Below are 26,531 nucleotides of genomic sequence, written 5' to 3' on the forward strand. Positions count from 1 at the left end.
ACTAACATTAAAGCCATTTGGAGGTGCTGAAGTTGATGGTTCAGTGGACATTGAGACCAAACTAAATCTCGGTAAAACAACTTTGAAGATCGGAACATGGGTCGGGAGAACAATGAACCAAGGTAAAGATAGGAAAACGGTGCTGTTTCCAGAAAATGTGCTAACAATCTTACAATATCTTTAATCTATCATACCAGACGGTATTGCTTCATATCATTGCTGAACCAATTCGGGACCATCTGGAAAGAGAGTTACCACCAGACCAGGCAGGTTTCAGGAAAGGAAAAGGAAATCAGATCGGCAACCTAAGGATCCTAAACATGCTAATGGCAAAAACTCTGTTTCTCTGCTTCATAGACTATTCCAAGACATCTCAAGTGGAGGTCACTTCAAATCATCCCCAAGTCACATAGTTTATGAATGTCCTCGGTATTCCCAACAATTATGTAAAAAGAGACACATGTATCAACCGATAAGTGCATCCAAATGTGGTGCTGGCAAATCATACTGAGAATTTCATGGAAAGATCACAATGAATTTGTCAGAAATCAACTTGATGAGGATTGTCAAATGTTCCGTGTGCCAGAGGTTTTATCGCAACAAATAGCAGTACTTTGGTCACATCTCAAGAAGAAATGATGACAACTTGGAAACGATAGTGTTCAGGGTTAAATTGAAGGAATTTGCAGAAGAGGCAGGCTGAAGCTCCGTCGGACAGATGGAATGAAAGAAACCACTGGATTATCCCTTACGAATGCTCGACCGTCTTGGGTTGGACAGTAACTGTTGGAACCATCACCAAAATGGTCACACGGGTCAGTCATGTCCCATAGGTAGAAAGAGTAATATTAATCTTAGCCTAGTATACTCATGGTTCTGAATACTTAGACTTGTGTCAAGTCTTTGCATTTTATGACTGCAATTGCAAGAAAACATTGAACAAAATATTAAAATTGGACTTTTATTTTTTATTTTGATAGACGATTAGTTCCACTAAAGGATTTTAATCTTAAAAGATTAAATATTACTGTATTGTTTTTAACGGAAGTAGCTACAATTTATTTCAACGTCTTGATTGCGAAATTTGATTCAAAATTTTGTAACCACGAAACTTGATTCTTCAAATAGAATTACCATTTCTGTGTAAATAGCCACATAATATATCTAGCAAATAAAACTGGCAGCTTCTTAAGTATGTTTGTTTCGTTGCTAGTAAACACTACATTACCGTGGAAGACAGAGCTTCCAAACTAGTTTAATAGTCAAGGAACACTATAGTTGTGAAAGTTAGTCGCGGAATTAGCCTGTTCATACGGTAATGCAATACCAAATTTCACCTGCAATATCTGATTAAAAACTTAAAAAGTGTCATATAATGTCATGTGGCTTCGAGGCCCTGCATGTGACGTAGACATGGTATATAGCCGCAATGATGTCTAAAATAATGTTAAACTCTGTTCAATTTCAATAGATGTATACCAATATAACATACACACCAGTTTATGGGCTGCCAACAGTTTATTGAATTTGACTGTATACGATCCGGCCATATTTTTTTCAGCATTTGCATACCATAGCCCTAACACTATAAATCCTAACCCTTACATGAGCCCTAATCCTATTCAAAGGTTAACTACGGTGCAAATGTTAACTATGGAAAATAGCAGCTGGGGACGCTAGTTCAAGTCCTTGCAGCGCTTCTAATAAAGTAAACTTGTAAGTTTAAGAATGCACAATGTTCAGTAACACAATACATGCTCATACAGTTTGATTTGTCATGCATCATTCCCCACTCCATTTTGTAGTATTATTTGCGACCTGAGCTTAAAGTCGCAAGTTAGTAGTTTCGAAACCCCCTGGCTACTGCGTTGGTGGTCTTTGTTTCCTTCGTAAATGGCCCATTGTGCCCCCATTCATATAAGACATACATACATACTTCTGGCTTGAACTGGTGCGCGGCAAACAATGAACACCACCGTAGTAGCCGGGGTGTCTCGAAACTACCAACTTGCGACTTTACGCTCACTTTGTTGCAACAGATCACAATATGACATCTTCATAGGGGCTGCCATTAATCAATGCCGAAGCATTTTTTTCCTTGGATCCACTTTTGGAAAGTATCAAGAGGTAAAAACACATCCATGAGGTTATATTGCATTATTTTAATAATTAAACCTAGAATGAAATAAATAATGAAATTATTTATTCTGGTAAATCTGATAAATGATTTCATTGCTATTGGCCTACTTACTTTTCATCGCGTAAGTTTGGAAACCTTCCAAATCACTGAAGAATCTCATTACGTCATTGTAGCAAGTGAGAGAAATATTGCCAAGAGGAGTATCCACCAAACCATCAACATTGTGGTCGAATTCTTCGCTGGCTTTCATCAAGAGCCATTGTTGGAAATCACGGACCGGATTTTCCAATGGAAGGCTTTGATCAACATCTAACGCGGCGAGTAATGTATTTTCATTATAGTTCTGTATTCTTTTTAGCGACCCATCGAATGATTGGTACGTAAATTGTTCATGATGTGACTGAGAAGCCGTAGCACGGATGGCAGAAACTGTTATTGTTAGAAACACCAAGGCGAAACGCAAGCTATGCAAACGATGCATCGCAAGCGTCGTATCTGGCTCAGATGTGGAGAAGGATGCTCTGATTTCCTAATGCAGGGATTCGGTAATCTAAAATATGTTATCTGTTAGTGATTTATAGTCAGTATTGCATTTTGTAAACATACTTGTGTTGTTTTAAAAGATCACAGATATCATGTAAGTCAGTATCACGAGTACATTTTGATTCACATGATCGTGACTAGGAAAGCCCTTGGTCTGTTACGTCTATCTTTATCATTTAAGTAAACGAGATATATACGCGTTAACGTAAATATAAATTAATTAAATAATTTGCGTTTGCTTCCACGTGTCCCTTGATGTTACCCGGGTAGTTACCTATTGTGTTTATTTGATCTTGTGCTTTATGCGTAAACCATCATTTCATTTGCTTCCAAATTGCTTCTTTTTGATTTTGTTTTTCAATTCTTGTATATTTATTTGTAAGTTATGTTTAGTGTCTTTAATAATTGCTTTTGTTTCAAGTCTACGGATATTTTTGTGCGTATAATTCGAGACCAAATCAAGAAGACTAGTTTGCGTATGACGTCCTGTCAATGAGACCGAGTATACCGTACTGCGCGGGTCAGCAAGTAATCACGTCGCGCCTTTGCCCTGACGTCAGAAGTCCTGTAACCCCCCCCCCGGGTTTTTTTTTTTTTCAAATACTCGGTGCCAAAAACCTATTGATCTTCCTCTATAAATCGATGCCAGACTGATTGCACACATAGCCTATGCAGCAGTATATAGAAACCTACTCATAATATTGAGCACAAATATCCAGTGACCGCTCCCATTGGGTTGATTTTTAATGTTATATAGTCTACATTACCAGTCTTTATCCATGGACCCGAGGGGGTCTACGTTCACCCTGTTCACCCGCTTGCTACGCCCCTGCTTTACAAGCTACTGCCAAGCCAGAAATAGAAACAAACATAAATACAAAATGGAAGGAAAGAGAGGAAAGGTGTGGTTTTAACAGTTTTTTGAAAACAATAAAATAAAGAGAAACTGCTTCTCTGATTGAGAGAAGGAGCATGTCCCACAGCCGAGATCCAAAAACTGAAAAGGCTATGTATGTCACTTGTTGAACGATGTGTTTTGGGAAATTGAGCCTAGTATGATCAACCAATGACCTAAGGTAATGATGAGAAATGCTTTGGATGTTGTCACGGCAGATTGCAATATACCAAATTGTTCATGTGTTGATAATCATAAGATTTTTGTAGCATTGGCTATCCATAGTCTTAAAAATGTATATATTTTGGCGGTATATAGGCTGCTATACTTTTAAAAATAAGTCTTGGAAAAAGACATTTATTTGCCACACTGTTTGGGGTGAGACTGGTCCTGAAAGGCCCTGGGTTAGAATCTGGTTAACAATGCATTTGGACAGGTGATTTTATTTGCTTCATCGCATCACACAAGAATGTTTTTCTGATCTAACTGACTTACGTGTGTATGGATTACTTGCATTCCTACCATCGAGGGAGGCAGATGGACTGTGGTGAGGTCCATATGGGTTAACTTCAAAATACATGGGTGTGACCAAGCAAAGTGCGGGAGCTTGCAGGTATATTTATATGGACCTGGGGATTGGGGCTACTGATGGAGAAAAGTAGCATGCGCTTTCCATGTGTTTTAAAGGCAAAGAGCAAAACTTTCAAGGTGCCATGTCATCAGAACCAGACTCTTGACTGGAGATGTGTGTGAAGTTATCTACTCTTTTACAAGTCAGCTTGAATTGATTTCCGACGTAAGTTAAAGTATTTTGTATCTTAATAATTTTGCAATGTGTTTATAATGTATTAATTCAGTATCAAAACAAGTGTTCCTTGCCAAAAAGTTATCAAATTTTTAAACAACAGAGCTTGGGAACTTTGGGCGTGGAAAATTAAAAAGTTATTCGCTGTAGAAGTAGCGTAATAATCGAATTAACTGCCATAGGAATAGATGAATACAATTTTTGAATATATTGCCCTGCACTACAAGCAGGTTGCACTCATCACCTGTGTATGTCTGCAATCAAAGATACTAATTTTACTGGTGCGAGTGTAGCATTTTTTTGACATCTATGTTTCAATGCAAAGGTACCGCGTGAACGTTGTAGTGCAGGGCGATCTAATCAAAAATTGTATTGATCTATTGCTGTGGTAGACTTACGTCACTTCTACATTGAATTGTTTGGATGAGTTGGTTATTATTTGGCGGGTATGGAAATTATCATTGTACAGCCTGTCTCAAAAAAAATTGTGCAAGTGAAAAGCGCCCTCTTTGGTAATTAGAAAATACCGTTGTGACATGATGTTTACATCAACGTCAAGGGCGTAGTCTTAGCTCTCAAATGTCGTTTGTTCTGTTCAATGTGCATGTTTTAATTTCGAGATATGTTTATTTATTAACGAAAGGGTAAAATCACAATTGTACCACTTTGACTAGCGAAGAGAGCTGTTACATGTAAATGAATGTTAGCTGATGTTGATGCGTCTAATGCACTCCCCCTTTCGGGGCTCGTGCATTAGATGCATCAACATCAGCGCGCGTGCATTATTTTGTCTAATTTCTCTCCCAACAAGTTATACGCGTTCATTAACCTTTAAGTGTGCAATGTTTGTTTGTCTTTAAGTGACTAAGAGAACAGTATTTACCATGATAAAATCATTGACATGCACATGTATTTAATTTTAGAGTAGAATGTGAAATATTTATTTATCTTTTAATCTGTTTTAAGTGGGAAAAGGGAATTATTATTCCTGCATCATGATAAAACAGTTAAAACAGTAAAACAAATTGTGTAATTGATGCATTCTTTTGATTTCACTAATGAACTCTTGATAAACTTGATGCTATCACTGATTTACATGTAAAGCCCTCTTCCCTAGTAAAAGTGGCACAATTGTGATTTTACCCTTTCGTCGTTAACTAAACATATCTCGAGATTAAAACAAGCAAATTGAACAGAACAAACGGCATTTGAGAGCTAAGACTACGCCCTTGACGTTGATGTAATCATCATGTCACAACGGTATTTTCTAATTGCCAAAGAGGGCGCTTTTCACTTGCACAATTTTTTGAGACAGGCTGTAGAATAGATGAGTTGACATGTGTTTACATTTGGTGTGAGATCAAAACTGCCAGGCAAAAAACACTATAACTTACATGGAAGAAGTTGAATTTTATTCATTTTCTTTGATTTCAAAGCAAATAATACTAAAAATGTTATCAAACTTGTTTACAAATGCATCAAGCTATATACATAATATCATACAAAACTTCAAATGTTTTTAAAAGTTGAGTTTTGAAGAGATTTATGTGGTCTGCCATAGACACTCCTGTGTTATTTTGCCATGCCGGGCATGAAACAACAGAGGGCGGTCTGAATGTAAACATGTGACATCATAGGTCATCTATAATGTAAATAAAAACCAGGTGGGTAATTATTATGAATGTTAATTATGTTCAAGTTTGACGGGAGAATCAAATATTTAGATATTGTTATTTTGAAGAAGTTATATCACAACTTTAAAGGGACTATTTCATGAAAGGGATTTCAAACGTGAGTTTATGCGCAGACTTGTAAAAACTCATTCCAAAAATATTTTGGTAAGTGTGTTATAAAATTATTTACATTGGCTGCACCTCAATCATTTTTAAAATTGGACTTTGTATTGAGAGATAATTAATGTGCATATGTTAGAGAACCGAGCACGAATTATAATATTTTCTTTTGGAAGTTATTCAAATGAAGTTGCATGTGGCACTGATTTAACTATTTAGTGTAGCAACATCAGCATACATTAAATAGTTTGTTGGACTAAAGATGTTATTTGGCATTTTGGTATTTGTCTATTTACCTTCCTCTATCTCTGGTGATTTAAATATTAATCTGCGAAACACATCCTCTCATAAAGTCTCAAACATTTTCCTTAACATGCTCAAGATGCTATATCTTCAATTTGTCTCTCTCTTCCGGTGTATTCTCTTAGGCACTTAAGATTGCGAAAGTCATTCATATCTTCAAGAAAGACGAACCTCACGCGTTCTCCAACTACCGTACCAGTTCCCTTCTTCCTTGTTTTTCTAATATGGCTTTCTAATATGGCTTTCGCTTTGGCATTCCACTGATTTCGCTCTTCTAGATATTTATAACAATATCTCCTCGTCGCTGGTGTATAAGTTTTACACTATTGGCATCTTCTTGGATCTCTAAAGCTTTCGATACCATCAACCACGATATTCTTCTTACCACATTGAGCCACTATGGTATCCGTGGCACTGCCATAGACCTCCTTTCCAGCTATCTCTCTGCTAGACATCAATTAACTCCCTTTAATCCCCACTTTTCTGATCGTATCGTCTCCCTGTCTCATGTAGTGTTCCTCATGGCTCAATCCTGGGTCTCTTGCTCCATCTTCAATATGTTAATGATATTTCTTCCTCATCCAAACACTTCTCATTTATTCTATTTGCTGGTGACGCAAACATTTTCTTTCACATCCAAACGTTGCCACACTCATCAATACATTGATCAATGAACTAGTCAATGTATCAAATTGGTTCAAGGCGAACACATTATCTCTCAATGTCAGCAAAACAAACTCGTAGCGTTAACCAATCACAGCACGTGTTTACTTGTTTACTCTTTAAATACCACATCTGCGCTGGTGCATAAATTATGAAAAGTAGAGGGATCAGGAGGAATAGACTTTTGTAGAAAGAACACACCATTTAGAGTCCTATACACATACAGAAGGATCTTGAAATTGGTTATATCACAAGCAGGCAGGCACATGGAGGTCATCATGTAAATGAACTGGCCGCTTCTCGCTTAGAACCGGGAAACTACACAGGCTGCACCGTGACTCTTTTGAAGCCTTTGGAGACGAGCAATATCCTTGGATGACAAAACAGTGATTATTGAATTACTTTTCATATACCTTTGTACAGGAGCCAACCGTTGTCCATCATGAATCCACACTTATATGGCGTATACGTGAACGCGTTAGCGCGTAAAATTTGCCATGCCTGGACTGTGTGTGCACTACATGTCGATTTCATTATTTTTGAGGAAGCGGTTAAACATCGCCGTTTTATTATGTTATTCTATTGCTGATATCAACAAAACAATCATCGATCTTCTTGTAATGTTGAGTGACAAGGACTAAACCGGGCATTCCTCATCAAATAATCATGTGAATTAATTGATGTTTAGCTTGTTTTTGTTGTTGAAAGGGAAGCTGCCCAGGCGAAGTAAACTACGCAGACGACGCGGACGCATCGGTGTTTAAATAAACCCTGATGAACAACGGTAAAACTTGAAAAATTGCAGTTTTATTCTGTAGTTTTATTGCTGCAAAGTAAAATCACCGACCTTCTTGTAAGGTTGAGTGGCAATGATTGACTGACATTCCTCATGAAATAACCATGGAAAATAGACGATTAGCTTGTTTTCGTGTTCCGGTGCGTCTGCGTGCGTTACATCGACCAGATATGTGAATGAATGTACTTGTTCAAGGACTTGATCGGCAAATTTGATGTTTATTTCTAATGGGCTGCGCCCAATCACCTGGACCTGGGTCTTTGAGATGCTGATCTCACCTGTGAATCTGTCTGAAAAACGACATTCTGCAGGTGATCTTATTTATGATTCTGCAATTAGCATGATTAGCGCAATGTTGACAGCTAATCAGAGATTATTTATTACCGATCCATTATGGTTGTGTCAGTGTCATGGAACTGGTAACGCATGATGGCCTCTAGAATGATGGGGTTAGGGTGATATTATGCATCACTGCCATACTCCGACTTTAGTTTGAACCAGACTGGGAATGGTGTACTCTTACTGCGCTCGTAGATTCTCCATAAACATGATAAAGAGCTTTCAGACATTTGATGTACTTGGTGAGAAATCCACAGAAGGCCATACAATACTATCAGCTATAATGTGTCAAACTCTGTCAAAGGCTTTCTCAAAGTCTATGTTGCAAATGAAAAAATATTTCCCTTATTCCAAATACTTTTTAATCACTTTGATGAATAGTAACCCTGTTTGTTATGTTTGTTGTGCTATGTTAACGGGACTTACTCTAGTTTCTGGACGGATTTGACCACTATTATAACTTAGTCATTGAAAATATGACCAGAATTGATCACCCAATTCTGAAAACCATACGTTTATGGGTTTTGGTTTCTCCCCAGCAAACACTGGTTATATTTTGGGTCATGGTTTTGGTAAAAACGTTTGAGGTTATGAGGTATTAAAACGTTTTGTATGAAAACGCACAACAATTGTCAACATTATCATAGTAAAACATTTTTTTGTTCCTAATAAATTTTCTGGCAACCTTTTCTAATCTTTTGCAAATGTTGTCGAAAACGTTTTGTGTTTACTGGGTGAGGGGGAGAATGGGCGGGGAAATGAAATCTGGGGGGTGGACACAAATCAAATCAAAACATTAATTTTGCACATATTTTGGTTCTGACCCTCCCAACCTCCCAACCCACTCCGTTGCGCCGACACTGGACATAAATGGTACATGTAAATCAAACGTAAAACCAGAAACCAAATTCATTGTTTATAAAAACTTGAAAAGACCCACTAGTAGCCAATTCTCTACTCGTTTAGGAAGTAAAATCGCCAGATATATCGTACCATTTGTCGTGTTTATTGTACTTTAGGCGACTGACCCTCAAAGTAACAATCCGCATCCAAGTTTTCCGATTAAATAATTAATTTCTTGAAAAGTAAAAAATCGCAGTTTAACAAAATTACGGTTAATGAAAGCCTTTTCAGGAAAATGTGTCATTATTTAAACATTTGTTGTTTGAATTAACCAGTGTTGTGAAAACACGTCTCTTTTGATATTTTATCAAAATTTAATCTTTTGAACTGACATCTCTTTCTTTCTTATCACGTGAGTCACGTGACGGTCTACCGAGAAAAGCCTTTTCTATACCAACTGTAGGTCCTTCTACTAATAGTGATAAAATATATGCGCATGCGTAGGATGCAACCATATTTGCAATGAACCAGTAGCTCTGAAAAAAAAATAGAAAAAAAACATCGTTAGTACTACTGATTTCAGTTTAAGATTTGGAAAAGTACATTGTGTTAAGAGTATTTTGTGGGGCCTGAGAGCAGAGCAGACATATCGAATTGCATTCTGAATACGGCGAATATCCTTCTGATATCAAATAATTTTTGATTTTTTTTTTTTAAATTTACGATCTAATACATATTTTATGGTAAATTATTAAAAATTGATATTTTTGATATTTGACAGTCCACGAAATTAACTTTATAAATCTTAACACATGTACTTAAAGTGTATGTAGCTGGGATGGAAAGCCGACGATCAATTGGAAATTTTGACATTTGATTAAATCAAATTGACATTTGATGAAATATATGGTATAAAAGACAATATTCAAGAACGTTTTGAGAATGTATTAACTTAAATAATTGTTGACCCCAATGTACACTGTATTTTTATTCAGAAGCTAAATATCTACATCAAAGCAATATTGTAATTTGCTGAAGAAGGCGACCTCAATGATTTTCACAAATCTGAGAATCGGACTCATTTAATTCATACGATCAAAATATTATTCAAATGCGTACATGATTTTCATATTAACACATTAAGACGAACGAAAAAGCCCGGCCGAGCTCGGCCAAGACCAATGGAGTGACACACATTGGCGACATCGTCTCTGGAATTAAATAACGATTTTCTTCATTTTGTCTGATTTGTTAGATATAAATCTATTTTTATAGCAATGTTACAATATTGTTTTAACATTAACAAAGTTTCCTCAAGTGAAATGCAATAGGGCTTTCTTGGTCAAGATAACCTGGAAGATGATTATTGGATGTACCAAGTACGCAGCAAAATTCAATCTGGTGGTTTACATAGTTTACTCTTTGAAACAATACTGACCATTTCCACGTAAGTGAAATGCAATAGGGCTTTCTTGGTCAAGATAACCTGGTAGATGATTATTGGATGTACCAAGTACGCAGCGAAATTGAGTTTGGCTAAAGGAGACCAGAAATTCCACGATAAGAAACTGTTGATGTATCCTGTATGAATTATAAACATGGATTCTGTATTAATTTCAAATCATGACGGTGAACATGAAGATTAAGATGATGACAAAGGCGATTATTATGATGCTTATGGTGATTACGATGATGATAATAATTTGTTTTATTTGTTTTTATTTTACAAATTCGGCTAATAAATCAAAAAGCAAGATAAATATTACACAATACATACAAAAGGAAACGAACAAAATACACCCAATGGGCTAGCTGAAAGAGTCAGAAGCATCAGCAGCGTAGCAACGGTCAAAGGGGCACGGGGCAAACGTAGACATTCCCATGGGAAAATTGCTGAAAAACAGCTTGTGCCCCCCCCCCCCCCCCCCCCCCCCATCAGACACGGTGCCCCCAGTCATGGTCGGAGTCCCCAAATATGATGACCCACGCTACGCCACTCAAGCATTAAGACACTGTCACCAAGCATAGGGTTTACAATAATGATGATGATGATGGTGAAGATAATTATGCTATATATTTGGTTATCAACCTACCACCGTTGCCAGTTATACACGCAAACATAACCCAAGATACGGCAATTGCATATGTAAATCTACTGAGGCAGTTGTAGCAGATGGCTAGCCATTGAGGTGTCTGTGGTCCAGCATTGGCAGCCCCAAGTCCGTAGATTACGGTACATGCTAGAGCCGCTGATACAGCCCAGCCCAAGATGTTCAAAAACTGGATGAAAATACAACATAACAATAGCTAACAATCCTGAGATAATATCATCATAATCATTCTTATAAAATTGAAGGCACCTTCGAATTCTCAACAAAATTACCCCGTTTATCGTATATGACATATTAAGGAGGTAAGAGATATCATCCATGACCAGGACTGAACCTTTAGTACCTCAGGGATTGCATGTGCATGATACCAGTGTTACCATAATTATAGTTCCGAGTTCGTAAGGTACCAGGTTTAAATCTCTCTGGTCAGGGTGCACCGATTATATAATCCTTTCCTTGTCGACTTGAAGTTAAAAATTAGTATTTCAAAATGTTGGAATTATTGTAATACTTTTAGTGTTACTCATGGATCTTTTCTTGAACCCTTATCATTTATAATCAAATGAGTATTAAGTCTGATCATATAGACTTACTATTTTTGATAGCGACAGTATCGCGTCTCATCCAAGACGCATCATCAGTCTGACTGATCAGGTGGATGAACTATTGACCTGTGACACACTTGATGGTATGACGTCACAGGATAGTCGCAAGGGTATCTTCCTGATTGCTGAGTCGTAGGTCCGTGAAAGGTTGTGCCGAAGTCCCCCTCCTCTCTTGTGCGAAGGTTCCTTGACCCCTCTTTCAAACCACTTATGTTCTGTATCGAGCACTAGCACATCCTTATCCTCAAATGAATGATTGCCAAATTGAGGTGCGTGTAAATCGCAGAGTCATTCAAACCTGTAGAACTGGTCTACGCTGCTGATACATGCGTTTGTGCAAGGGTTGTTTTAGTCTCCCCTATTATACTCACAGTCAGACTCTTTAAACTGGATGGCATAAACAATATTACTTTGTTTATTGCAGAAAGAGCCTAGCGTCCCTTAGCTAGCGAATCCTGGTCTAATCCATCCGTATCGCGCCAATTTTTATCTCTATCCGCACGGGATTTGACAGAAACCAAACGTTCGTACTTTTGTTGTCTTACTTTCGACTTCCGGTGTTGATCAAGTTGACCTCGAGTCGTGAACTCTGACACTTGATCCCATACGTCACTCGGTAACCGCTTGCTTTAAGCGACCCGGAAATTGCCGATAAATCCCCTTTCAGAACGTCATCAAGTGTGTCACAGGTCAATAGTTCATCATCTGATCAGTCAGTCTAATAATGCGTCTTGGGAGAGACGCGACACTGATGCTATCAAAAATAGTAAGTCATGATGAACAGATTTAATACATGTTCATCTACCTGGATGATTGAGAATATTCACAAATTTATCCTGACCATTTATGTTATATGTTCATTTACAAGCCTAACCCTGAGCTACGAGGGTCCAGTTAGATGAGAAAACCCCACTCTTTACCCCATCATCATCAATTCTTTTTTTTCTTCAAATGTTACCACAAATATGGTTTTTATCACATGATCTATCGTGCTTGACATGCGATCCTTGTTGATGTTTAAATTTAAAAGTGGTGGCTTAATTAGCATTTCAAAACCAATCATTACCTTGTTCAGCTTATACGGTTTACCATTCATCTTGTATATGATATATCCCAGCATCATACCAACAAGATACGTCTGAATACGGACATACGGTTTGCCGTAAATGAAGTCATCGGTTTGGTCAATTCCGGGAGTAGTAGTTGTACGATTGTTGTAATACCTATTGATAAGGTGAGTGAGTGGAGGAGTGAGTGAGTGAGTGAGTGGTGAGTGAGTGAGTGAGTGAGTGAGTGAGTGAGTGAGTGAGTGAGTGAGTGAGTGAGTGAGTGAGTGAGTGAGTGAGTGAGTGAGTGAGAGTGAGTGAGTGAGTGAGTGAGGGAGAGGGGGTGAGAGTGAGTGAGTGAGTGAGTGAGGAGAGTAAGTAGAAGAGTAAGTAAGTTATTAAGAGTGAGCGAACGAGCGAGCGAGCGAGTAGGAGAGTAAGTAAGTTATTAAGTAAGTTCCTTAAAAGTAAGTAGGTGAGCAATGTAAGTAAGTAAGTATGTAAGTAAGTATGGAACAAAGCAATTACATATTAATTTTTGCATTGATTTTTATCATTGCATTAATGCCTCTGGAGCTCTTTTAAACTGAAGTCAACGGTACTATCTACAAATTATTATAGTCCGCAACTTACCCGTTATTAGATCCATAAGCTGGAAGTCCCCAATACCAGCATACGTAAGCCGTAGAACCAAATGATACACCACACAGCAAGGCAAGTAAACTAACTCCCCATTTCCTGGATCTAAATATGAACATAATAATTATTATTATTATTGAATAAATTACTTTCAAATAAGTTATAGTATACACTGGCTGGTCCGTCTGATTGAAGTGAATGACAGAATGGTCTATTAATATATTTTAGGTTTTCTGGTGTATAAAAAGCTGGACGCGTGAGTTTGCAGAATAACATGAGAGATTGTAAACTCTATACGTGTTGATATAGTTGTGCTTCAAAAAAGGTACATTAAAGCAGTGTTAAAGAAGCCTGTTTCCTTGAGGAGTTAAGTGTTTGGAGATCTGCGCAAGGAGATAAGTGTTTGGAGAACTGCGCAAGGAGTTAAGTGTTTGGAGAAATTAGCACCATTTCTCTGCGAGGATTTTATAAGCAAGGGTATATAAATGCAAGTGTACAACAGACATCGCTGAACAGTGATTTTTGCAGAACAAGTGAACAACAGGATATATACCAGCCGTCAAGAACATTGTAATAACAAGATAATCATCAAGAAGAAGACTGTTGGTTAAGTACTGAGTAGTTAAACTTGTGATCGTCTGATTATTTTGTATGTGCATTTGTTGTCATATATTGTGCCAATCATATTTTACTTTCAATTAAAGACTTAGATTTTGTTGGCTTAATCACACAGTGTATTTGTGTTGTGCATTCGTGTGAATTGGGGTAAAAGGTGATTTTGGCCTTGAGTCAGTACGACTCGTAACAGTAGTACTTACTTGTACAAGCAATAGACAATAAATGGACTAATGATATAAAACTGCATGTCGTTTGAAAGGTACCAACTCCATCCCATACACTGTAAAAAGTAAAAAAACATCACGTGATTATTGAATAGAACAATTGCAATAAGCCAAATCGGCATTAGAAGTTTGCAATGCATTGTGGGACAGTTTTTGCATTTTTAGGACACTTTGTCCTTTGACCTATCAGAAATATTGGTTTTTGTGCATACAAAAATAATTTTAAAAAGTTTTACTAGAATAAAAACAAATCAAAATAATATATTTGTTGTATAAATTAATTATTTAAATATTTTTAATGATAACATTTTTACAATAATAGATAAATAAATAATAATTAGAGAAATTTCCCCGATATGTCAGAGGTCAAAGTGTCCTAAAAGTGCTCTCAAAAACCGGAAGTCACAATGGCGATTGGGCTTATTGTTTATTGCACTTGTTTATTATAATCGTTTATTTCAATTGTTTAGTGTAATTGATGCAACAGTCAAAAAAGTTCACCAGTTTGTTGGGGAGCAATGTTCCTTTGTGTGAAGGAAGATATGAACCACAACCTGACAAGAGTTTTGAAGACCATGATCTATTCGCTGTCGAAGTGACGTAATAATCGGATTAACTACCATAGCAATGGGGTAAAATAATGTTTGAATGTATCGCGCTGCACTACAAGCAGGTTGTATTCATCACCTGTGTATGTTTGCAATCATAGATTGGATACAATACCGCTCCTTTCAATTATATTAATCTTACAGGAGCTGCTTAATATTGTTCAATGCAGAGGTATCGCGTGAACGTACAAGTGCAGCGCGGTATTTTAAAAATTGTTTTACCCCATTGCTATGGTAGATAATCCGAGTTATTACGTCACTTCGATGGCGAATAATGCCCGCATACTAGCAATTGCAACATATGGAGTAGAGAGAGTCTTGGACCCTCACACGATCTACTATAAAGCACAAACTGGGAGTCTTTGTGATGATGTGTCATCACTCCATACTTGGGGCATGTATCATTGAGAGAAATGATGAGAAATGTAAAGATTTGTGCCCATCTTAATATGACAACAACAGGTGCGACGTCTCAAGTGGTTTGGCCATGTTGTCAGGATGGCTGGCAACAGATTACCAAATCCAGTCATTAGGATTTAACACAACCAAGAGGAAGAGACCGTCCACCACCGCGTTGGAAAGGACCAAATACAAATTCACCAGGATTTTTTCTGTGGGTGCATGTATGCAAATAAATTTCAGGTGTGTCAAAATTCATTAAATTTCCGCATAATTAGTGCACATAACTGAGGGAAAGATCTCTGACTAGAGCATCCCCCACCCATTTCCCCGTGTCGTCGCTACTAAGTATATACAACAGGATTCATACCCAGCTGCCAGTTGGCAAGGCAGAATAGCTTGCAAATAACATACAGGAATGAACGCGGTGATTGCATAGGAGAAGCAAAGAACAGCAAGTTCGAAGCCAGTCAGTAATTAGCCAAAAACTGTATTATTGTTTGCTTGTTTGAGGTTTTGTTTGTTTGTTTTTTTGTATTTGTTTTCTTTTTCAAGTGACTCTGATAACTAGGAGCAGCTCAAAGATAATAATCTGAAACTATTGACTAAAGTTTTCTGCTCATTTTAAGCTAACTAAGGTAAAATGAAAGACAAACTCACTTAAAGGGGGACTCCGGCAATCATAACATTATGCCTTATATGTTAGAAAAAATAATTATCAAGCACGAATCACATTGTTTTATTTAAAACAAACTCATTTTGACCATAAAAACGAATAAAAAACGCGATATTCAAAATTCCCGCGCCGAAATTGTCTAAGTGCAATGTCGTAATGGTTATTTGTGTTCAATTGTCGTCAGCCTTCATTGTATTACTGTGACGTCATTGCACTCGGCGCCCGGGAATTTTGAATATCGCGTGTGAGAAACGGATGTTTTTATTCGTTTTTATGGTCACTATGAGTTTGTTTTAAATAAAACCATGTGATTCGTGCTTGATAATTATTTTTCTAACATATAAGGAATAATGTTTTGATTGCCGGAGACTTCCTTTAATATCTTAGCCGCTTAGTGGTTTTCTAATTTTCATAATTATGACTTTAATTCAACCAGGACCGCGACACTCCGGAGGACAGCAGAGGACAGAAAAATGTGACTCTCCTGCTAGTCTCCTACACAACCAGTTAATTATGTTTTTGTTCATACCGCATACAGTCTGGCCCGCGCCCGAGACTAGCAGGAGAGTCACATTTTCTGTCCTCACATCGGTATAGGCCGTCTGCACGTTAATTGTACGGAGTGTCGCTTCTCTACCTTTATTTTCTCTGATTCAACCTTCATCTGTTTTCCTAGAAATACAATGAATTAGGCTGAATCCAATTAGGTGTGAATTGGTTTGAATCCAATAAGGTGTTAGTTGGGACATGTGTAAACATTACAAATATGCCAACATACCAGGTTTTAAAAGATCTAACATTATGGCTTTAATAAAAGCGATTCACATCGTTAGTTACCATGGTAACTTGAGGACGACAACTTTACCGAGATCCTACGGCGTATACGGCGTCCTAACGATTGCATTTCATTACGACAATGCAGCCTTTACCGTATTATAAACTTATGTCTATACGCAAGAGATATTTTGGAAAAGTTTTTGCAACTTTGAATGAAGGTCGCTTGTTGTTTTTAATGCTGTACTTTGGTACAAACTACACGTGTTTATACTTTGAGACACCAAATCGTGATTTGCGTATCGCTAACATGTTATCTTACATGGCACATATACAATAAACTAACCTGCTCGTTTATGTTGCCTGGGAATGGATAGAGATTGCTGATATAAAGAAGATTCGTCCACCAGTATTTCTCACACCAATAATTTGCACCATCATAAAAATCGTCTTTTGCTCCACCTTTGCCGAGATACGGACTCAATGTAGCCCATATTGCCAGGCATACCATGTACAAGGGCGTTATGCGCCAGAAACGATGGAAATAAAAAAGAAACCAGTTGACACGGCCAGACGTCTTCTTTAGCTCTTTGAGCGTCAGATAGGTCACTAGAAAACCACTGAAATGTCAAAAAAGCTGAGATTATCAGTGTCTTATTTTCGATCTTATTGTTTTAAGTTGCTAAAATACATTGATAAGAGGACTGCTGATGTCGCATCCTGCAATATTTCTTTTAAACGATCCTGATTTAACTTCGATTTTCACACACTACCACCGCCTGCAAAACGATGCCTCACACACTCAAGATAATTCAAGATATTAAAATAAGGAAATATATTTTTCTAGAAACTGGAGCAACGTGGAGATATAACTCAGATTAGAAGGCATGCTGGGAAGAAACGTATAGAATAGGTTGTGTATCGCTGGATACTGCTAAGTCTCCGTATCGTTTTACTGGGCTGACCCAATATCAGCAAGGAAAATGATTTTTTAGCGTTTGAACAACGAATTAGAAAAAACAAATGCCGCATTTGTGAATAAAAGATTATGTCATGGTTTGGTCTGTCTAATAGGTCAAGCATAAGTGTCATGTTTAGCACACGGTGATGCTGTAAAAATCTCATTCGTGTAAAGGGCTATTTCAGTTGAAATCCATACACCCGCTATGGTAGACTTCTCCGTAGTCCTCTTGCCCATTTTAAATACTCTGGCTATTACATTTAAGCATAAAACTCTGATTTGTATTAATTTGTGTGCAATTGATAGATTTTCACATCTGATATTTTCAGTCACCTTACTCCATCTGTTTGTTAGTTTCCCAAGTGTTTTTTACTCGGGCTTTCGCGATCAATAAACTGGTAGATTCCAAAATCAGTATTGAAGTGAGCCATTATAATTATGCAAGATGTGTTGCATTCAATAACATGGGCCAACGTATACTTTACTTTTACTGTCACTAATTATATAAACTCTTTATGACCATTTTACTATTGACCACTTTAATTTTTTTAGTTAAACGGAATGTGTTCTTCATGATTAATAATAACATATTTTTATTCATCAAAATTCGACTATGGCATAGTCTACCACTATGACAGACATAACCTTCATCTTCCACACAGGGGCGTGTGAATTTCAAAGGGTTTGCCTGAATGGGCGTCTTCCACATAGGGTGTATGAATTCCAACTTATGAGAGAGATATATAGACAAGGAGAGTGGGTCAAAAGATGAAAGGTGGATGGAGACATTGTGATTCAATAATTAGCATAGTTCATGTACGTACCTCAACAAAAAGAACGTGTCGACAGAGAAGGTAGCATTGTTAACTGCCAAAAATGCTGTTTTCTCATTAACATCAAATAGATAGACAGGATTATCTGAAAACAAAATGTGCACACACATACACGTACACACAATTGAATAGGTCTATTAAGAAGGTTTTTGTTTCCACTCCTTAAAATCAAAACATTACGTTTGATAATTTAAAATCATTATTTGAAATGTGTTTGTTTGTTTGTTTGTTTGTTTGTTTGTTTGTTTGTTTGTTTGTTTGTTTGTTTGTACAGGCCCAAACAAACTGCTCAATCCAGGCTAAGAAAAGACCTATATACCCGGGTGTCGATCCCATAAGAAGGTTACATGTAAATTTTTGAAAATAATATTAACAAATTATGAATTTCCTGTACGATTAATAGTTCTGGGGCTTTAGGTGTATTTCTAACGACTGCGTTACTTTTTGTGAGGTTTTTAAAATCTACCGTCACTAAAAATATATATAACATCGCCCTCTGTTGACAGAATCAAATAATACAAAAGAGCCATCGCCACCCGCGCTAACCGAATCGCCTGAAGCGCTTCACGTTCGTTATATAGGGATTGTTTATAATAAACTGCTATTCGGCACTCTGTTGCGGTCATAGTTATTATTCTCTTCAGATTTTTCACACATTTTTCATTTTGTTAATCTCCCATTTAGTCACAATCTGTCTACCAGCGTCGGTTATACTCGGTTAACAAAATACGCAATATTCTTACCATAACGATATCCAAATGGGAATGAAACAGAATGACCCAAAATCACCCACCACATACTAAGCACTCGAATACCGTTAAGAGAACCTAACATCGAAGATGACGATCCCGTGGAGAATATCTTTTCGGTGTTGTGAAAGATCGAGAATGACATTAAAAGTCGGTCCGTGATAGCTGTCAGAAAGAACATGGTATACAAATATATTAAAGATATTTGATTGAAACATTGTGAAAATTCTTGTCTCCAGCCATGAACGGTTTTATTTTTTATTTTTTATATTTTGGTCGCATCCGTGTTTTTCTGATCACTGGTTCAGCGGTACCAGTGGGGCACTAGAAAATTAACCTTGATGTAAGCTAACATTAGAATCAATAAAGGTAATAAACATAAACCCGCCAATATAATAACCCAATCATAGGACTCAATGGCTACACGGCGGTTTAAAGATATCGTGTTTTGGAAAGGATTCCAAATCTAGGAACAATAATTTGAAATGGAAGGGATGTTATGAAATGTACGAAACAATAAATATATAAATAAATAAATAAATAAATAAATAAATAAATAAATAAATAAATAAATAAATAAATAAATAAATAAATAAATAAATAAATAAATAAATAAATAAATAAAAAATAATAATTACACATAATATTAACACAGTAGTTTCTGATTCGCTATGTGTTTCACGACTTCCCGTTTATTAGCCGAATAATGTCCTACTTCGGGATTGAGCTCTTTCTCACAGCAGTTTTGTTGTTGTTGATAACTTTGATGTGTAATAAATAAATAAATAAATAAATAAATAAATAAATAAATAAATAAATAAATAAGTTGATAAATATAAGCAAATATATATATCAATCGATCAAGCAAAAACACATCTTTGTGATTTAGCAAGCACTTTACCGTAAAATATACTTCTAGTGCCCGTTTCGCTATGTGTTTCACGGCTTCCCTACTTCGGGATTGAGCTCTTTCTCACAGCAGTTTTGTTGTTGTTGATAACTTTGATGTGTAATAAATAAATAAATAAATAAATAAATAAATAAATAAATAAATAAATAAATAAATAAATAAATAAATAAATAAATAAGTTGATAAATATAAGCAAATATATATATCAATCGATCAAGCAAAAACACATCTTTGTGATTTAGCAAGCACTTTACCGTAAAATATACTTCTAGTGCCCGTTTCTATTCATCGTTATGTATTCTTCTCCCGTGTAATATTTGATTGATTTTCTTGACCAGTTAAATGCTACCTGGTCAATGGCCTGACGATGTTTTTAAAATTTAAGATATTTTCCCTAATATTCAAACTAATATAATGAATGCAGCAATTAATAATTGCCTATTGTTTTAATACACTCAAAGTATATGACGGATAATGTACTCGTGCAAATGCATTCGTCAAGATAATTGCACTTGCCATGGAGTTATTGCATTTAGCTCTCGAGCCTATCGGCTCTCGAGCTACATGCAATAACTCCACGGCGCGTGCGATTATCTTGACTAATGCATTGCACTCAGTTCATTATCCTTATCGTAGCTTTCTTTATAGATCTTTACTTTTTAGACAAACCAGGACATTGTCGAATATCTTAACATCAACAACAATGATAACAACAATAACAACAAAATACATATTATTATCTATATTATATAGGTCTGTATTCTTAATTCACAACGATGTGATGCTCCTGGGTAATACTTGCCTAATTTATGGCCTTCCACTTTCCTGTTTCCATGGCTGTCTTCTTCAATCACCAGTTTGGTAGTTCCATTAGACATCGTCCCGTTAGCATCAGCAGATGTTTTAGGCTCCTCATACGCAGGTGGCTGGTCATCAAGCGGAGAGCGAATATCACTTTCGCCGGCCCCAATGCATTTCTCAGTCGTTGCATCAGTAGAAAAGGCACTCTCATATTCCGTTTTCGCACCAGTAAGAGCCTCATCATGCACTGTTTGTTCATAACTGTTCTCAGTAGTTTGGGCTTTAAACTTGCCTCTTTTAAGTTCCTCTAAAACAGAAGTCACGTGGTCATGAGAGGTCACGTGATAGACAGTTCCAATTAAAACAATGAGTGCAAAGAAGGACAATACACATCTATAAGACAATAAAAAATATGACATGGTATAAAATAAACTCACAAAATATTACCGAACACATACGAAAACATAATTATGTAGGCTATATACAAACCTTTATACAAAACATGGGATCACATTGACTTACAAAGTTGCAATAGCGCCGCCACTCCATGGAACATCTTCGAAACAGTCGTAGGCAATATCAGCGCCCGTATCAGCGTCTTCTCCGACTCCAAGGTCTGTAAACGTTAATAATGAACAGATCACAAGGTAGTCTTTTCCTATTATCCAATAACGATATATCAACCTTGATCGCACGAATTTTGGAGTTGGTACCTTAATCATGTTTAGGTATCTAAACCAACACAGCAATCAAAGAAACTTTATGGCATCTAAAGTGTAATGAGGTGTACAGTAGTGACCTATATTTTTCAGACCGGCGCGGCGTGCCCATCTCTACTTCGAAGTGACTTGGGCCAGACTCATCTGTGAACAGTGGCGGCACCAGGAATTTTTTTTCGGGGGAAAGTGGAAACTTACGTAATTTTGGTGGTTTGGGCTCAAAAGTTTGGTGGGGGCAAACTGGAGGATGGCAAGAAGGGGGAAAATTCCCCCCTTGCGCCCCTCTTGCGCCCCCCGTACGGTAGCGCCGCCACTGTCAGTGAATAATTCCGCCACTCATCCCACAGTCTGTTTAACTTCCCAGTATAAGTCGGTACCCATACACCCAGGTGGAGCGAGTCAATTGAGGGTAAGGGCCTTGTCTAAGGGCTCAAAACGATAGCATTACCTCCGCGAACCTACAACCCACCGATTATGAATCAGAGCTCATACCGCTAAGTCACCATGCCCCCCGCAAACGTTAATAATTTTGGTAATTGATTAACTTACAAGTTTTATGAGCTGTTGTTAAATCTTCGGCTGAACAACTCGCCGGCCAACAGCTACCAACAGCTGAGAATATGAGAACCTACAATAAAATATGATTTATAACATTTTAGTAAACAAGAACACAAGAATATATTTTTTACTCAAAACTACTCATTATCAGTACTCACAAACTGTATACAAAATTGTAGAAATTAAAACACTACAATCATCATTATTAGTATTGATTCTTCTTCATCGTCATAATCGCCATTACCCCACAAAAAGCATGAGCAATAAGCACTACATGTATCGTCATTGTCATCTTCAACATCAACACCATTATAAGCAACAGTATCGACATCATAAGTCATCTACCTCGTCATCAACATTATCATCAACATCATCTTCGTCAGCATCAGCATCATCTTCGTCTTCATCAGCAGCAGCATCAGCATCGGGAGCAGAAGCATCTTCATCTAAACGATTATAATAATTATAATAAATACTAACGAATCCGATGGCTTGTGACTGCATCATACAATATTGAACATCAAATGGGAGTGCGTCGTCTTCTTTGGTAAGTCCAGTACATAATTCATAGGCTCCTGGTGATTTAGCATTCCCAGTAAACAAGGCCTTAAACCAAGCTGTTACGTCACCCCATGAAGCCCACACTATGATCGTGAAAAAATATCAAATCAAAACAGTAAGATTGCAACCCAGCAAACACAAAACGTTTTCGACATCATTCGCAAAAGGTTATAAAAAGGTTGTCAGAAAACGTTTAAATGTCGGGTTATATAAAGGGTATATTAAGAGTATAAAACATTTTCATAACCTTAAAAAACATTTTTTGATAATCTACTGCTCAGCAAACAAAAATGTTTTACAGAAAACGTTTAAATGTTGGGTTATATAAAGGGTATAAAAACGTTTTAATAACATTCCAAAAACATTCTTGAAAACTTGATACAAAACATTCTAATAAATATTTTGCGAAAAATGTTTGCCCAAAATATTTTCAATAATGTTTTAAAAACATTTTCATGACCTTTATACAACCCGACATTTAAATATTATTAAAAGGTTTTTAAAAAAAGCATTTTAAGAACATTTCTGTGTTTGCTGGGCTCAATAACATAATGTTATTTAAGTATTGACACAATATTTGGCAAAAATGTTTGCAAAAATAGTTTACAACAACATTTCTTGAAAACATTTAAAAATGTTGTTGTAGTGTGTTTTCATACAAAACGTTTTAAAACGTTATTATGACATTTATATAACCCGACATTTTAATGTTATTAAAACGTTTTTACCTAAACCAAAAGCCAAAATATAACCAAACATTTTGGACAAAGAAACTTCGGTATTGCCACAAGGCCCAGTTCAAAATTTAGTTTTTATTCAACGTAGAATATTCGTGTTAGTTTTTATTTATTTATTTTTTTGTGGGATATCAGAGCACATCAGACATATCGAATTGCATTCTGAATACAAAGATGATATCAAATCAAAACTCACGATATAATACACATTTTATGGCAAATGGTTAAAAATTCATATTTTTGATATTTAACAGTCCTCGAAGTAAACTTTATAAATCTGATGAAATAAAGTGTCTGTAGCTGAGATGAAAAGCCGACGATCAATCTTCAGTAACTTCAATTGATCGTTAGCTACATACCAGAGGCTACATACATATCATTAGATTTATAAAGTTTACTTCGAGGACTGTTGTATATCAAAAATTTAAAGAAATATCAAATTTCAATAATTTGTCATAAAATTTGTATTATATCGCTAATTTTAAAAAAATCTAAATTATTTGATATCAGAAGGACATTCTTCGTATTTAGACGTACGCACGCCCCTGATGGACCGAACAGAAGGTAAAGTTGCTATAGACCCTCACAAACTATTGTTGGTCAGGCAGCTTTAGATTTGCTAAATAAATATTTTCCGCTGAGAAAAAGTACGTCGAGCTGAAACAACAGACAAACCAGTCTTTGGACGGAAAATCGTAACTACGTCTGTCGGAAAATCACACGCAGCAGGGGACGCAGAAATCTCGGACTATTTAAGACTTTACGAGCCTGCATTAATACTTTAACCTTGATTTTATAGTAGTCTTACATCATAAGTTTTATCACTGACGTCAGGTTATAAACATCATGAACTAGTCACGTTGTGTATGTACATTTTTATCTGTTTAGTTTCAATAAATCTGGAGCACTCGTAATCTTTGAATCCGCTTTGGATCCAAACTTTAAGTGCAAAAGTATAGCATTGAGCGATAGTCCAACCTTGGAAGAAATGTATCCCTTTCTTCCAAGGTCCAGCACTAGACAAAACAATTGAAGATATTTTCAGATTCTGCTACATATATGATGAAACACATCGAAAGGGGGACGTTGACGTACGTGAAGTCATTATTTCTGCTTTGAAAGCATATTTTGCAGGGTTTAAAATGACACCTCATTTGCTAATATTAGATAATAAAAAAAGAAGAAAAGCGCAGTGATTTGTAGTGCGCTACGCACAAATACAACGCCTAGACGTTAACCTCAGCACACTTTACAGGTTGTCGCTGACCAATACGGCCCTACATCATTCCTGATTCCATAAACCATTAAACAACAAAACCAGTAAACAACAAAACCATTAAACAACAAAACCATTAAACAACAAAACCATTAAACAACAAAACCATTAAACAACAAAACCATTAAACAACAAAACCATCAAACAACAAAACCATTAAACAACAAAACCATTAAACAACAAAATCATTAAACAACAAAACCATTAAACAACAAAACCAATAAACAACAACACAGGGACTTGCAGCTAAGAAGCGCACACTCTAGACATTCCACAATAGACCTTCGCAGCCAGGATAAGCTCACCGAATTTTGTACGGGTTACAACGAGACAATTAGCAGTACCTACTACATACTACAACATTTATAAAGCGCCTTTTCAGAATGTTCCTTGTCGAGGGGAATTTCAAGCAAACTCAATATTAGTATTTTACACGAGAACCCGCAACCTCTCGCACCATAGTCGAACGCCTTAACGATTGAGCTAACTTGAAGGCATTCATATTTTATAAGTGAAAAACATCCCAAATTCTTGTTATTTCCTTATTTTTGCTGTTTATTTTAATCTTGAAAAGCACTTTGTCACAAAGTCTCCTCTTTTGATGTGCTGTATCACATATCAAAATAATTACTACTATATTTCTTTTTTTTGTTTTTGTTTTTTCTTTTTGCAGTTTGCGTATTATTTATCAGTAAATTGCCGGTTTATTTTAACTGGAATTTCACAGATATATTACAAGAATTTCTTTTTTGAATTAAATATGCCTCCAAAAATGGATAAAAACCGAAACACTGATTTATCGAAAATATTCGTAAATTTAGTTTTTAAAGTGTTAAGGATGACTCCGGCAATCACAACATAATGCCAATATGTCAGTAAATTAATTACCAAGCTCGAATCACATGGTTATTTTTTAAACAAACCCATATTGACCATAAAAACGAATTAAAACAGCCGTCTTTCAACACGCGATATTTAAAATTCCCGGGCGCCGAGATTGTCGAGTGCAATGACGTCCCAGTATTTTTAATATCGCGTGTTGAGAGCCGGCTGATTTTTATTCATTTTTATGGTCAATATGAGTTTGTTTTAAATAAAACCATGTTATTTGTGCTTGATAATTATTTTTCTAACATATAAGGAATTATGTTGTGAATGCCGGACACTTCCTTTGAAAGGTAATAATAAAATCTGTTATCTGCCTGTTAAAAAATGTAAAACCCGGGTTTTTAAGGAAACATTTCTAACAGTGTACGTAGTTCCAGAATATCTATACTGTGGTTTTCAATTTAAAAAATCGTTGGCTAGGTTTCATAATTGTACATATTATTATTATTAATTGTATGGAACATTAATCAATATTTAAAACAAACTAATACTTACTTTTCAGAGCGTACACTTGAGCCGCTTCAAAGTCAGCAAAAAATCTTGTGACGTCATTATAACATTGCAGTGAAATATTCCCCAAAGGTGTTTCTGGCCATTCCATCTACCCGTTCTTTTACTACTTTGCCTTCTTTGTATTCCCTGGATTTGACGAGCAACCAATCGCGGATATCATTTTGTCTTTTACCCACAAGCTCTCTGCGCAATTCACTATCAATTT

General features: G+C 36.4%; 1 protein-coding gene across 1 annotated transcript; it reads right to left on the reverse strand.

Moving 5' to 3' along the window:
- Positions 1 to 9,494: 9,494 nt before the first annotated feature.
- LOC140150109 (nose resistant to fluoxetine protein 6-like) lies at positions 9,495 to 25,852 on the reverse strand. The gene is made up of 13 exons (XM_072172112.1): positions 25,849 to 25,852; positions 22,832 to 22,995; positions 22,343 to 22,421; positions 21,597 to 21,690; positions 21,076 to 21,467; positions 18,606 to 18,699; positions 17,167 to 17,440; positions 14,340 to 14,419; positions 13,516 to 13,626; positions 12,903 to 13,059; positions 11,214 to 11,400; positions 10,559 to 10,701; positions 9,495 to 9,656 (listed from the first exon to the last, which is right to left on the reverse strand). Exons 1-13 carry the CDS (start codon positions 25,850 to 25,852, stop codon positions 9,495 to 9,497), a joined length of 1,941 nt encoding a protein of 646 aa, XP_072028213.1.
- Positions 25,853 to 26,531: the final 679 nt, after the last annotated feature.

Source organism: Amphiura filiformis, chromosome 4 (assembly GCF_039555335.1).
Source record: "Amphiura filiformis chromosome 4, Afil_fr2py, whole genome shotgun sequence".
Lineage (NCBI taxonomy): Eukaryota > Metazoa > Echinodermata > Ophiuroidea > Amphilepidida > Amphiuridae > Amphiura > Amphiura filiformis.